The sequence below is a fragment of the Clavelina lepadiformis genome, chromosome 1 (assembly GCF_947623445.1).
Source record: "Clavelina lepadiformis chromosome 1, kaClaLepa1.1, whole genome shotgun sequence".
Lineage (NCBI taxonomy): Eukaryota > Metazoa > Chordata > Ascidiacea > Aplousobranchia > Clavelinidae > Clavelina > Clavelina lepadiformis.
This window is the reverse complement of record NC_135240.1, coordinates 6,465,984-6,481,274: the sequence shown is the minus strand read 5'-3', so window position 1 is coordinate 6,481,274 and position 15,291 is coordinate 6,465,984. Positions and strand designations below refer to the sequence as shown.

Below are 15,291 nucleotides of genomic sequence, written 5' to 3'. Positions count from 1 at the left end.
TGATTGTGGCTGAACCGTATTAACCCAGTATTATCAGTATATAGTAAAATAAAAAGGAAGATGTATAGGGCGACACTCTAGGATCAACTTCCGTTTTAATCTCTCGGTGCACATCGAGCATAGCTTGATACGGAGAGATATGTATCCAAAGGGCGTCTTTGTTTTTTCATGTCTTAATGACGATTACTACAAATTACGAAAGTTCTTTGAAAAACACAATGATCTTTCCCGGTGTTGCGCGCTCAAGTGATCAGGATATTATGACGTTGCTTGACTTCATAATAAACAAATAGATTAATAAAACAATAAATAATCCTTTGAAAATTAGATCATTAATAACTAACTATTAACATTATTATTGACAACTGAAATTTACCAAGACCACTCTTGTACGGTCATAATACTGCATTGTATAAAGTTTCTTTGAAACAACTGACCAATTTTGCAAAACATATCCTACCAACGGGAAATTCCCGTTTGTAGCACCACGTTGATGAGTGAATGTAAACTGGCATAACTAGGGCATGATAAAGCCCTTGCTGCCAGGAGGTATTAATAAGCTGAAAACTAGCTTTGTTTAATCTTGCAACAAATAGAATAAGAGAAAAATAGTCTTTTTTATCGAAAAAAATTGAGTTGAATGTCAACCTAACCCAAATCTAATGTAACCTATTGCTTTAATGTAACTCAAAAATGTTAATCTATACAGATCTAACTATTATCAATAAAATTCCGTTAGCTTTGTGTCTTTTCCTTTAATTTATGTTTCTATTTTTAAACAACGCAGTCTCCCTGGAATAAGTCACTTTGAAATAAATTTAGGTAAAGTTTGCTATTTCAAAGGCAACAATCCGACAATGGGGCGTAAAACTGTTTCAACGAAAAAGAAAAATTTATTTGAAAGAAAACGATGCAAAACTTTGTGTAAACTCAAACCAAAAAGCTTCGGTATAAGCGAACAAAAGTCTAAGAATAAGCGTAGCTTGAAGGAAAAACGGAAGAAATTAAACCAAACTTCTCTTTACGACGTCGACCGTGAGTTAGAAGAAAGCTCTGAAATTACGGAAGATTCCTCCTGTGCTTTTGACGATGCTTTGAAAGTAATTACAGATTCTAGTTTGTATGTTTTCAAATTGGGGAACGGTTGCAGTTAAATGAGCATTTTATAGTTATATAACTGTTCATTGATCTAAATACTTTGTGTTGGTGTAATTATACATTTGGAAATACTGTAGGACATGGTGGCAGATGATTTCAACCCCGCTTTAAGTGCAATCATAACAATTTTTTTTCCAGGACAATTTCACAGAGACCTCATGCGATGAAATGATGAATGATGTAAAATACTCCAGTGCTCAAGAAAGTTTTGCTCTGCCAAAGGGTTGCAAAGTTTTTCCAATTGACCCAATCACTTCCAGTCTATCCACAGTATTACTTGCTATTCCTGACGGAGTTGAAGTATGTATTATAAGCTATTTATATGTATTGGTTATTGATTCAGGATGCAGCTAATGTCTGTATTGTTGCTCTAACTTGAAGGCCTATTGTCAAGATGCAGAGAAACTAATACACTTACCTTAACTCTTTTACATTACTTTTAATATCTAAACAATTACAAAATAACGTTGTTTTAAAATATAAGTGAAGTTCATGATGCAGTATGTGTGTAGCAGTTTTTTAATGACTCGAGTTGTCTTGAGCCACGATTATCAATGGCTTGATCCAATTTTCTGACTCGAGTCACGTTATGATAGATGTTACACACAAAATGGAGCTTCAGGTAACAAAATGGTCACGGTAAATTTGAGATGGTCCCGTTGAATGATAACCTATTTAATGCATGTGTAGTGTGACATGAGGGAAATGTTATAAAGTTAAACAGACTAACAGCGTTGACTTGACTCGGAAAAACATTATTTGGTACAAAATACCATAGGGTGATATTGTTCTTTAAAGAAGAATTATGCTTCTCTTTGCAGCACATAAAGTTATATGGAAAAGCAAGAATTGCTGCACTTCATGGAACATGTAAAGTGAATGGATACATTGTTAAGCCAAGGCGTGAATTGTTGAACATTCATGCTCCGGTCACACACGCTGCCCTTGTCTTGCATCTGTTGTCTGATGCTGCGGAGAGAATCCCCGGAAGTGAAATTTTAGCTTTGTACAAAATCAATATTTCAACTTTGGAAGGTGAACGGCGCCCTGGAATGTTTTGGCGGAATTTTCTAATAATATAATCGACATTTCTGATAATAATATTCTAATAAACACTTTTTAATACTTTTTATCGAGTCAAACCGAATTCGGAAAAATGAAAATTGTTTTTAAATTGTTGTAGAAACTCTGCAAGAATTCAAAGTTGTTTTGGTGCTACAGCATTTGCCTGATAACCTTCAGCCATCTAGTTATCCGGGATATAAAGATCTGTATAAAAGCAGACAATCTGATGCCACCTCAGCGGAAGAGCTTTGTGAAGGATGTTGGGCTTGTGAAACTTCTCGGTATGTTTGGCTGCAAATTTCTATTCTTAAAAATTGTCATTATTACTTTTACAAAACAGGTAGTATGCTTCAGGCAAGGTGCGTTGTAATTGTTTGTTATTTTTAGGCATTTTAAAGAATATGACTGCTACATGGAAGCATCGAAAAGGGTGATGGACTTTGGCCAAATTTCTGGTAGTTACTCTAGAAATCAGTCACAGTATCCTGTTGTCATGACAACAGGAGGAAAAAATGTTGGCAAGTCAACTTTCAACCGTTATTTGATAAATTGTCTGTTAAATAGGTACGTGGTTCAACTCTCCAAGAAAATACGTGTTGTAAAAAATCCATATCCATGTACAGCAGAAGCTCAATTTAAATTATTTACAATTTTAATGTTTATATGCCAAGTTAATAAGCCTTCGCTGAATATATTGTACACATTCTAGAGTAACTCTTGAAGTAAAAATGAAATAGTCGAATACTTGTGTCCAGATATCCTCATGTTTATTTCCTCGAATGCGATATTGGACAAACTGAGTTCACTCCTTCAGGAATTGTTGCCGTGAATCGGATTGACAGTTCTTCTCCTCTGATGGGGCCTCCGTTTACGCATCAATGGAAACCAAAACATATGTGTTATTTTGGTGGCACCACACCGTCAGGTTTGTGTGATTTCAACAAATCTTTGATGACTTTTTAGCTGCATTCATAACTCTGGCTACATACGAAGTGCAGACTTGTTTTGTTTTCAAGCCTTCAGTATTCCCAAAAACCCTTGTTGTGTCATGTTAGGTGATCCAGACCGATACATGGACTGCATTCAATTTGCGATAGCTTCTCTCTATGATGATCTGGGTGGGGCACTCGATGGACCCCTTGTTATTAACACAATGGGTTGGGTTCGAGCTCTCGGGCTTCAGCTACTGATGGATACAATTAGAATGGTTTGTGCTTTTAAAGCTTTATGCACCATTCCTTATGCTGTAGCCGAAATCAATGTTGTTTTTTCAGTTTACAAAGAACTTTCTCTCCTTCCCCAGGCTGCACCAACACACATTATTCAATTTTTTTCACAACTTGAATCGAGAAATTGTGCTCCACTGACATCAGGCTATCTCACTAATGCTGAAGGATGGTTATCGGGGAAGACTTCGAACCAGACTTTTGAGCTCCTCTCTCTCAACGTCAACACAGAAATAACTTCGGGGTGGGTCATCTTGATGTCATAAGATAGGTTGTTTTAAGTTTACGGATTTAAATTACCTAGTTCCTCATGAGAGGCAAAATTCTAACACATCGTTTGTTATTTTTATGATAGTTGATGCTAATTTTCTTACGTTTTGCATTGTTTAGTTTGTAAATCTGTTATGCTGTTTGCATAATTCTGGAATGGATACTTGCATTGTTTTTCTTTTCTTCACGTACTTTGTCAATAAATATTTTGTTTTACAGTAAGAAATATGTGGCATCTGATTTCCGGAATCTCGCCATGTTGTCTCAGCTAATGAATATAACACGAAACTGCCTAACCAGGGATGGTCGAGAAAAACATAGGTAGTGATGGTGAAATTCCATAAGATGGCTGCTTGTTTTTTATGACTAAACACATTTTCTGCCATAGTCTGCTCCAGGATTTGCAAAATGTGAGACCATACTGCATTAGGCTGGACAGCTTGTTGCTATGCAACTCGACAGATAGTCCAATAAAGCGAAAATATGCATTTGCCGTTCTAAATGCTGCTGTGATTGGGCTTTGTGCTGTCTCAGATGATGTATTCGTAAATTTAAAAGTAAGTGCATTATTATTAGGTAAATGCACAATGTGATGCACACTAGTGGTTGCACAGTGCACCATTTAAGATGGTTCTCAGTTGCAAAATAAACAAGACAACTTAATTATATATAATAGATCAGCACTACACTAGCAATATACACTTCTGGTGGCACTAATGGCAGGGACTTGTAAAACTGTTTAAAATTCCACCACTGACATATCAGACATCAGTGTTTTCTCGATGTTACAGCAGACATCTGACAATTCATTACTGCCAGCCCCGCCAACATTTCCCTGCTTAGGACTGGGTCTAGTTCGGGGCGTTGACCCAGAATCAGGGATGATTTTCATCGTAACTGATCTCACACTTGGCCTGCTCGAGAGAGTGAACTGTGTTGTTTTTGGGAATTACTCGTTTCTGGAACCGCTGATGCTGCAATATTCAAAAATGGTGAAATATTGGTTGATTTGTACAATATGTTTAAAGCAGTGGTCCATGGAGCAACCCAACCCACTGAGCTTTCGTCGAATCTCTGTCTGTTCCTTTATTGCATAATTTTAGTCTAGTTTTACCATTTAAGCTGAGAACTCCTGGTATAGTAACTGGAATATTTTGCGCTTTTTACAGAGTGCTGGCTACAGACCACCGTATGTGACCAGAAACTTTCCTTACGAGACCATTGGTGCTGGAATGTACAGAGTACACCGGAAGTTTAATAAATTATCGCAAGATGGAAAAGAATAACATAAACATCACTCATCTTGTCCATTAAAAACGTTAACGACAGGTTACTGGGATAGAGTTTTATTTTTGACAGGCAATCAAGAGTAAGTGTTGTATCACCAGCCACGTATATTATATACATAACACAGTTCACTGCAAACACTCAGAGAAGTACTAAATTTATACAACCTTTATATACGAAGTAAACGGATTAAATCTTGTGCTTTCTAATCGCAATAAGACTAGCAGGCCAAGCTTAAAGCTATTCATAAATGGATGTTGTGGGGATAGTTTAAAATTTGATAAAATCCTACGCAGGCTAGCAAGCAACAAATATAAATAAATAAAGAGGGCCTACAAAAAGTGTCTGTATAATTCTGAGAAAAATGTTTTTCACTGAACACTTTTTTACATAAAAAGCAGCCAACCAATATCAACATATGATCCATGGGTGTGTAACCAAGAAGCGGCAAAGGTGCCAAAGGAACTTTTAGCACCGAAAAAAATTCCTTCTTCAAACGTAAACGTACTGTATTAGGAAATTGCAAAACTACTATGCTAACAACTAAGGGCATATCAAAGAAAAATAAAATTGTCTTAGCCAAGCAGTGTTCAACAATAAATCTTGTCGAAATACTGTTGTATAATGTTTTATCAATATCGCAAGTATTGTGTCTGTAAGTGCAAAGTATTTCTTTTTAAGTATACTGCTTTCTCTTCTGTTTTCTCTACTCTCCATAAGGCTGCCATGGTTATAAGTTGTTCAGTCAATCTTCACATAGGTGTATATCTTCCTTACAAAGACACTGGTTCCAAGGTAACCCAGCGCACCTGTAAATGAAGTGATAATTTAAAATTGTGCACAGTAGTAATGAACGGAAGAGTGAAATAAATATGCATAATGTATATACAACATCTAAAATACATATGAACACGCAGGGAATATCTCAACCTATCACATTATACAACTTCATTTCGACATTATTAGCTTACCACACATGAGGCCGAGACCAATGCTAAACACAGCCATATAGCCAAAATAGTAGGTGGTTTGAAAGAGGCCGTACATTCTGTAAAGATCAAAATAAGTTGCTTTGTTGTACACTAACGTGAAACTATTGTCACAAACAGAATAACGTAAACTGCACAAGTAATTTTGTTTGTTGAAAACAAATGCTAAATAAACTCAAAATCTCTTCTTACTTTGTTTTAAAAAAGAAATAATAAAAGGAATACATGTAGACATAACCGGATGTAGAACTCGCTGCTAGAAAACTGGTCCACTGCCTAAAGCAATAAAATAGAACGAAATAACATCAACATGTACACAAGTGATTTACATACTTCGCACAGAAAACATGGTCAAGGCTGAAATAAACAGTACAGGACACAATTATATCAAAATGAACAAGCAAAGCTGTCTTGCAATACGTAAAGACAAACCATCTATAATCCTCTGCGTTGAGTAGGAAGTACGTGCAGACAATAGTAACGCAGACGGTGACAATAGTCAGAATGAGCAAGACCAGCAAAGTAAATCCATAAACGTAGTAGATCTTGTATGCCCAGAATGACGTAAATATGAAATACCTGTAGGACATGGCCTTTGTTACAATAATAACGTTTATATAGCAGCCTTAACATTCACTGTTATCCAGTTCTTTGGTATTAAGTAAGTTTTAAAATACTATACGCGGCTTGCAACTGCTACGTAAAACTAGAAAGGCGCTCCATAAAAATTTAACCATAACACTCACTAACTACCATTTACTCATTACATAGATATTCTATAGCTACCAATTTATAGCATAGAATCTGCAATCCTGCTCGGCAATATAACACATACTATTGTCCACATTTAAGCAACTTAAAACACTGAAAACATTTCTTGAAATATATTGCATAATAGGCAGTGGTGGGATTCAAATATTTTAACATCCGGTTCTCTCAATAGCAGCAAGCCATATTGACCTGGGGCCGATATACACATAGGCCTATACATACGGTTCGCACGAACCCGGCTAAATCCCACCACTGATAAAATAGATAAACAAAGATAAATATTATCAAATTACTTACATTTCGATGAAAATTGACCCAAATGGCAAAATTCCACCAAGACAAGCAATGACTGACGGTTCCATGAACCAGCGCTTGCTGGGAATGGGGCGGGGCACAGCGTTGACCCTACAGGGGGGCGCAGCATTTCCAGATATGTTGCGTCCCAGAATAGTCCCGATGAGGTTAAGCGGAAGAATAACAAACAATATAATACACAGCATCGCGACCTGGTGAAAATGTAAAATGAGTGCAAGGCTGGGTTCTAACACTGGCAAGTTTTGTACGAAATCGTATTCAAATCTGTGGATCGTTCTATGATAGTTGCATTTCTGCAAAAATGGTTTCAGCTTACCATGGTGCCAAATGGAATAGCGCGAGATGCGTGATAATACATTGCAATGAAGTTTATAAAGAATGCTGTGCCAGAGACCAACGCAGGCAGGAGAAGTGCTCCAATTACCATTTGTTTGATCCAAGCGCGACCTTATTATAATGTTTGCAAAGTAAATTAAACCAGCTGAACACTGGAAATAAGCAAGTGCAAGCACAAAATGTGTAAAGCTCTTGATTGACAAACGACATTTCATACAGAATGAGCTCTATAAATTATTATAAGAAAATGTAACTGGATATTTTAGATAGCTTGCCTTAGCATGGCAACTTACCTCCCATTCTTGAATAAATTGATCCGCCAGTGTACCCATTAGCAGGTGACAAAGCAGCAAACACAAACACAGCAGTACTAACCACTGTTCCTCTCCTGAAAAGTTTTCGAATTGTCACATGAATCGGAAAAAATGGAGAACAGTTTTTGAGGTAAAATATGAATATTACACATATAAAATACACACTGCAATATAAATACACACTGCAGTAATAAATATACACATAATATACACACTGCAGTAATATGCAGTGTTATAGATATGTGTTTTCCGCGCAGTTCTTGTAATGTAATTGTTTTCAAAAGTCGTAATTACTAAACTTAAGGCCGAGAATAATGGCAGATACTTGAAGATTTTTCTTACTCTGTGTACAGTTCGCCGACCATTACAAAGAGTACTACGGCTAGGGAAGTTGCGAGTATGTGCACTCCGGAACCAATGAGAGATGCAAACAAAAGAGGATGAGAAGCTGCTCGGAAAACATCTCCGTGGATCTGCTTCCATCCATATTCATCTCCCAGATCTCTCTCCTGTTGCGTTAAACCAAATTGCAGAATGAAAAAAAATGTGAAAAAATATTATTGAGCAATTAAAGACTGGATCAAGACAAACCTCTAAATATTACACTTTTTAGTCGCCGCAGTTCACAAACCTTAGCACTTTTCATGACTATACAAATCTTAGCTCAACTTGAGATAAATATGATATATAATAACAGCTATAAAAGTGGAAGCTGTAGAACTACATGATAAAAATTGAGCCAGTTACCAAAAAAAACATTATAAATTATGTTCATTCATTAGCCTGGTTCACAATACCAACGCTTTTCTCATGCTCTTTAGTAAGAATAAACCAACCGTTGTCTATCACCTTAGCGGGACATCCCATTGAATTGAAAATGTTTACGCTATGTCCATTTTTGAATAATAATAAGTTTAACCTTTCCCCAATGTGAACCACACAGATATCTACACTGTCAAACCGGCTTAGGTTAAAATATAAAATTAATTTTCAATAAAATAAGCGAATTGAATGAGCTAAGTAAATTACCATCTCATCGAGATCATCTTCCTTGCTGTATCTAGCATAATCCTTTCGTAATGTCCGCATCAAAATCATTGAGACAAGACCGACGAGGAAGATGACCATCATGAACGAGTTGAAGATGGAAAACCAGTGAATCTGTGAATAGAAGTTGACAACAACTTGACTCAAGTCTAAGCATGTTGCTAACCTTAACAAAGTGTTAAGCCATTGCTGAGTATACATACAAATTATGATTACATAAACAGAAGTCAACAAATCTCCTGAACTTACGCAATAAAAAAGACTACTCTTTAATTTTTTAGTGGATGGCCATGGACATCTGTGCTTGGTTTGGTAATTTAGCACAGTCTAAGTGTAATGGTGCTTTTTAAACTTAAGGCCAAGTTCTCTGAAAATACTGATTCCTCAATTACCCTCATTTAATTCACTCTTTATTGGTGAAGCATCTGGGGTGCAAAAACCTTTACATTGTAAACGATGTTTTGTGCAAGGCCCGCCTTATTTCTTTTTGTAGCCTGAAATTATCGACAGTTTTTCTGAGTCACTGTATCTGTCTCAATTGTTCTAATTTCCTGTCTCTATTTATTCTTACCTATTCAAACGGATTCGCTTTAACTGCCATTAGGCTAGCAAATGTCATAACTAAATTAGATACCATTAACACAGTTTAGTGTCTGACTGTAACAAACTTGTATGTAAGTATAAGTTATAGGCCTACACAAAAGCCTAACTTTAATCTGCAGACGCAAAACAGCAAGGACTTATTGTCGCATTCATTGTTATTGCATGACCTTGAAATAATTCAATTTCTTCATGGCGCATAACTGGGGTCTAACAGAGCAAACCTGAAGCAATGGCATCGCAAACATTGATTATTATGCACTACATCCATGGAATAATCTTGAAACAATGTGCCCAATGGGAATTCATTCAGCACAACTTTCAATGCCCCAAAAAAATTTGGTTGTCATACCACCCAAAAAATCTTAGGCTGACTTAAATTAGGTGTTAAAACATTTATAAAGTTTAAGCTGGTTATAAGAAAACCATGGATTTCAAAACAAAAACCAAATTGATGATATTTGGAAAGACTATGCCCCACTAGAATAATATTCCTTAAGATTTAATGGATTAGTAAAAACAATCAATTGTGTTTTACTCACCCTGTGTTGAAAGAAGCTAGGATCTAAATATTTTTCGTAGCGATCTCTGAACAAAACTTCGGAGGACTTCCACACAACCTGGACGTAAGAAAACGTTAGTTAACTAAGCTACCATCATCTGCCTTTCTAAAGTCTTATCAATCCAGACAGTTAACCTTTATACAAATACAAAATCACCTTAAGATGCCAAAAATAATTTAATATTTGGTTTATGATACAAAATTCAAACCTACTCAGCACTTACTTCATATGTGAACTGTATGTTCTTGTTTGGCTCCAGCTTGATTTTCTTGTCACTGATTAGATTAATATCGACAATCTGGTTTTCACGATAACCGATGTCCAATTTCTTGTGAGTCCACATGTGATAATCTTCCCCATTCTCGTCAATTTCACCAACAATTCCTGCGAGAATGACAAAACATGTAATTCTAATTAGTCATAACAAGTAGCCTGAACTATCTCTATAAAAATCTCAATTGTTACTTGTATAGTATGTAACTGTAACTAACTGTAACGTAACTTTTCAAATCGACTAAGTACTGTATAACAGTTTGTTCAAAACATCATATTGCATTTGAACAGGATATATATACCACACATATCACATAACTAACAAAACTACCTTACCCCAAATTGGTAAGTCGTCCATGTACATTTGATACCAGTAGTGGTTTTTTATTGCATAAACAAACTGGTCGTATTTCTTTTGATCAACTTCAATCTCGCAATATTTTGTCATTAAGATTGGTTCTGTTAAAAAACGCGTTGTTATAGAAAAACGTGAAATTGACATTAAAGGTCTTTTATTACCAATATTACCTTTGAATTTAATATCAAGGCCACTGTACTTGAGCTCAACTCCCTGCAAAGCATCTCCCAGGTTTTCATGATGACGATCTATTTTTGATTCTTTTGATCCTTTACAAAATGGCAACCTGCAAGACGAAAACTCACGCTAAAATATTAAAGCTTTTGTTACAGACTGAATTGTATCTACTGTTAACTTTTTACCATCAACAGTAAGCTTGAAAAGTAAGAATGCCAAATAAACTAAACACATAGCACAAGAAAATATTCCTGTTAAGAACATGTACTAAAATGGCAGAAAATGTGGCAATGACCTTAAAGCTTGTAATGTGCCAGTTGTAAATGTTAATGAAGAGTGGTGTTATGAAGATGTTAAGTTAGCATGGCAACCAAAGTTGCAAAAACTGCTCTTTACGTATCTTACCTAAAGTATTCATACGTTTCTTGTCTGTTATGGTAAGGTCCAACTGTGTTCATCCAAAGCAATATGTCTTCACCATCATTATACTGAAATAAGATATTTCGTTATAGTTTAACAAACTCAGCTAGAAATAAATAAGAACACTTGACTATATATATTTACGTCTACTACAAAACTTGTAAGAAAGTTATAGATGAGATGGTTCAAGTGTTATTGATTTACACTTCAAAGTGAGACATTTCGAAAGGTAATCTTTATTGATTGAATGAAAGAATTTTTATGATACTTATAAGAGTGACTATTTTCCCATAAATAGGTCCGTTTCAATAATTCGAAATTGGTTAGGTTAAAAGAATGTACAAACATGTAGAACAAACAAACAAACATGTAGAAAATAATCAGTTATGAGTATTGCGTAGTGTCGTGTGATTTCAAGTTAAATTTTCATTAGAAGAAAGATTTAGGTTAATATTTTTGAATTATAAAATTTAAGTTAACAAGAAACAGTTAAAACAGCTTTAAACAGACTTTTTTAGACCTTCTGTTGCAGTCATATTTATTACTCAACCAGTCTAGCTATTACATGCACAATATCGTGACTTCAATACAAAAATGAAGCATTGTGACTTACAGTGTGGGTGTCTTCATCTGCAGATATTAGCTGAACAAAACCACATAGAACGACAAAACCAAGAGTTAGCAGACAATTCATGTTATCATAACATTTAATACAATGATCTAGTCCTACAACAAAAAGTAATTCACACTTTGCTACTTTGCAGCTACATAAAATGTACAATCAACTACCAGTACTTCAGTAGCATTGATGCACCTATAACATACGTGTCAAACTCCCGGCCCGCGGGCCACATCCGGCCCGCTTTACAATAAAACTTGGCCCGAGTAGTTATTTCATACATTGAACTATTTCCGGCCCGCAAGATCATTGTACAGTATAACTTACTTTTTTTGAAGCAAGAAACAAGATTATAACAAATCGCACAATACAGCAGCACAGCAGTTGCCCCACCATATTATAGAACAAATCGAGTTATTCTATCGCTTGTAATCTGGGCTGCTTTTTTCTTTATTGTTTGTTAAATCTGTAATGCTTTTGCAAGGAGATGAATGAAACATAATGATGTAAGAGAAGAATAATCAAAAATAACCCAGTGAAAAATCGTCAAAAACATTAAAAATTTGGTGTTGTTTCGTTGCCTGTTTCAATTCATGTACTCGAGTCACGAAACGTTCAATCAAGTTTTATCCTTACGGCCCGCGGCGTTAAATAATTTTTGAGTTTTGGCCCCTGTAGCGATTGAGTTTGACACCACTGACCTAGAAAGCCTAACAAAAAAGCACTCAACAACTTGAAATAGGCACTTAGAGGTTCACCTTAAATTGCTAAGCAAAATTTACCACTTTCCTACTGCATAGAGTCCACAAATTCACAATGTTATGAAATGTTGAAAAGAGAAGAATTTAAAAATAAATATCTTTCCTTATAAATATTACCATTTTTTCAAGATAACGCATAATATGCATAAAATAGGGTTAAAATTCTTGTTTAGTTTTGGGAACTTCAACATTTTCAACAACGTTCTCTACTTAGCTTCAAACTCCGCAAAAGCAGATAAGAAAATAATAAAAGAGAGATTGAAAGTAATTTCGCAAACATTCGATTTCAAAATTTTTAACAGCAGCTGACAGCAAACCAGTTTTGCTTGAGTGATTTTTACTTTGCAGATCTTTTATTTTGCAAAAAAAATTACAAAAAAAAGAAAACACGCAGAAGAATAATCCTGAAAGCATGAATCGAATCCTGTCCATGTGTTCAGTGGTCCAAATTAACAGTTCTTAACTCAAATAAAAAACAAATTAAAACTGCACCTATAAAAAAATGCAAGAATACAGACAAGCTCAGATACAGGGACTCAAGCGATGGTAAGATGAGCTACAGTGCAAAGTATGGCACACACTCACATGAGACTTACGAACGTACACGGCAAACTTTTACACGCCGATTTACAATAATGAAACTAGGCAAAATTTAATTGCTTGAGCACCGATTTAATACAAATTTACAAAGAATTGAGGCTTGATTGCACACATTAATACTGAAATTTGTGTCTTTGTGATATGATTTCTTGTTAAAAGCAGCCATACTTTCGAGAGAAAGAAGAATCATCAATCAATCAATGAAGCCATGCAAATTGCAGAATTAACCACTAGGCTATGCGAAGTGACTATTTCACTGTCGTCCGTTTACCGAAGTTGCTTAATCACAATATGGTGACTGGAAGATTTTCGTAGATGGGTTTATCACTTTCATTTTTGATGAGAAAAAAGTAATGCGGTGGTGGAGTGGTTAATGATGGGACTTGTATGCTGGAGAGGAGATTAGTTTTAAATTAGTTTAGACTTTGGATAAAAAGGGGTTTTTAGTTGAAAAATAGCATTTATTTTAATTTGCAGCCAGGGACTTAGTTTTACTTTGGAAAAGTTAGTACGTTGTTTCAAGTTGAAAACAAGCATACATTTCAATCCACTATGACTAGCACAGTAGGATATTTTGCCGTTTACCGTATTCGTATTTACCCAAGTACGAAAAAACCAACTGCATAACCAGCTAGTTGTTTACCGAAGTAGCTTTCCCAAACTCGGTAACTGGAAGCCAGTGAAATAGACGCTGCCCTAGGCTGTGGTGCAACTTTACATAGAACTGCATCAAATCATTGGATTTCCACAAAAAAGTACGTTTTGGAGTTTAGGCCAGGGGCACAAAAATTGATGATTTGCGCGCACTATGCAGTTGTGTTTTTAGGTTAGTTTTAAGTTAGCCGCGATGTACAACCTTATGTGCAGCCAATACCGGTTCCGTTTATTGCAGTACAAAATTACAAAATTCTCAGTAAAACTAATAAATAACATGAATTCAAAAAATACACCCTAATAAACGTTAGCAGTATGATCTTAGCTTATAAAATAGAACACAGCAGATTACTTTTCACATCCATCGCCACGTCACACACGAATAGTCGCAGAGCAAGCGAGCTCGAACGGTCAAAATCTAAGAACCAGTTTATTAATATTTATAGACATCTTAACATCTATTATCGCATTGTTTATTTTGCGCACAATGCGGTAATTTTTGTTCATTCTCCCACGATAATTCCGGCTCTGGATGCAATTAATGAATTGATAAAAAATTGATAAAAATAATAATACAAAATTAAAATTCATTACAATTAATTTCGGGTATATGTTTAAGCCGTCATTTTTTACATTCTCACACTGATTGGATATTATTTGTACGTCGTGAAGAAACTTAGGCTTCCAAAGAATCGCAGCGCGACCATTTTCCTTCAAAAGCTCCTGCAATGCACCGAAACTCATTAGGACCGGAATGAATTCAAAAAAGAGAAAAAATAACTTCAAAACTCATGCTGTGAACTTAATTGTTGCTATGACTGTTATAGGATGCATATTACATATCTTTAAGAAGTTGTTCGGTATTTTTGGGTTTAAAGTTAATCAACGATAGAGATTGTATAATATATTCAAAGACAATGTTTTGTTCATGATTGTAGTTTGTGAAATCTTTTGTTAACAATAGATCATGCGTTTATTGTTTGTAGCTCAACCGAATTGGTGCAAAACTATTGCAGTTAAAAAGCCATAATAAGGTACCACACATAAAATCTATAATTTAGATATCTGTAAATAATAATTAATTATTTTCAACGTACTTTTTATATGTCACAAATGCTTGATTGTAAACACAAAATACCCAGTTTGGGCTAACAATTTTTGATTGCAAGTGTGAATTTCATGTTTCATCTGTATATAGGTGTCGTGTCTACAGGTGTAGGTGTTTATTTGCGTGCAGATATCGTCATATGCGGAGCTTGCTTAATATAGTGTATTAAACAACATTCCAACATCAGATCACGTAAAAACTTATGCAAATGTTTGTGAAAATATGTTAAATTATACGGCAGGCGAGAAGTGGTCCGCCGTTCGTCGTATGTCGTAAGTAATTCGTTTCAAGCAAATAGAACAGTCGCAGGAGATATTTAATAATTATAGTCGCTTGATATATATAGGCAGCATTTATACTGTCACATTTATACAGAAACA

General features: G+C 35.3%; 2 protein-coding genes across 3 annotated transcripts; one reads left to right on the top strand and one right to left on the bottom strand.

Moving 5' to 3' along the window:
- Window positions 1-766: 766 nt before the first annotated feature.
- Window positions 767-5,052, top strand: LOC143455564 (polynucleotide 5'-hydroxyl-kinase NOL9-like). 2 transcript variants are annotated; one of them, XM_076955099.1, is made up of 12 exons: window positions 767-1,100; window positions 1,297-1,458; window positions 1,980-2,193; window positions 2,342-2,504; window positions 2,611-2,787; window positions 2,979-3,148; window positions 3,279-3,430; window positions 3,527-3,693; window positions 3,939-4,040; window positions 4,108-4,276; window positions 4,514-4,711; window positions 4,889-5,052. In XM_076955099.1, exons 1-12 carry the CDS (start codon window positions 858-860, stop codon window positions 5,003-5,005), a joined length of 2,034 nt encoding a protein of 677 aa, XP_076811214.1. In that variant the 5' UTR covers window positions 767-857; the 3' UTR covers window positions 5,006-5,052. The 2 variants fall into 2 exon arrangements, with proteins under 2 accessions (XP_076811214.1, XP_076811215.1); XM_076955100.1 differs by having other exon boundaries at window positions 769-1,100; window positions 4,511-4,711.
- LOC143455590 (transmembrane 9 superfamily member 3-like) lies at window positions 5,050-11,941 on the bottom strand. Its single transcript, XM_076955101.1, has 15 exons — window positions 11,783-11,941; window positions 11,155-11,237; window positions 10,743-10,858; window positions 10,551-10,673; window positions 10,165-10,325; window positions 9,921-9,998; window positions 8,761-8,892; window positions 8,074-8,240; window positions 7,711-7,805; window positions 7,398-7,528; window positions 7,064-7,272; window positions 6,428-6,574; window positions 6,188-6,271; window positions 5,978-6,054; window positions 5,050-5,815 (listed from the first exon to the last, which is right to left on the bottom strand). The coding sequence occupies exons 1-15, from the start codon at window positions 11,861-11,863 to the stop codon at window positions 5,748-5,750; spliced, it is 1,752 nt and encodes a 583-aa protein (XP_076811216.1). The 5' UTR covers window positions 11,864-11,941; the 3' UTR covers window positions 5,050-5,747.
- Between the last annotated feature and the right edge of the window lie 3,350 nt (window positions 11,942-15,291).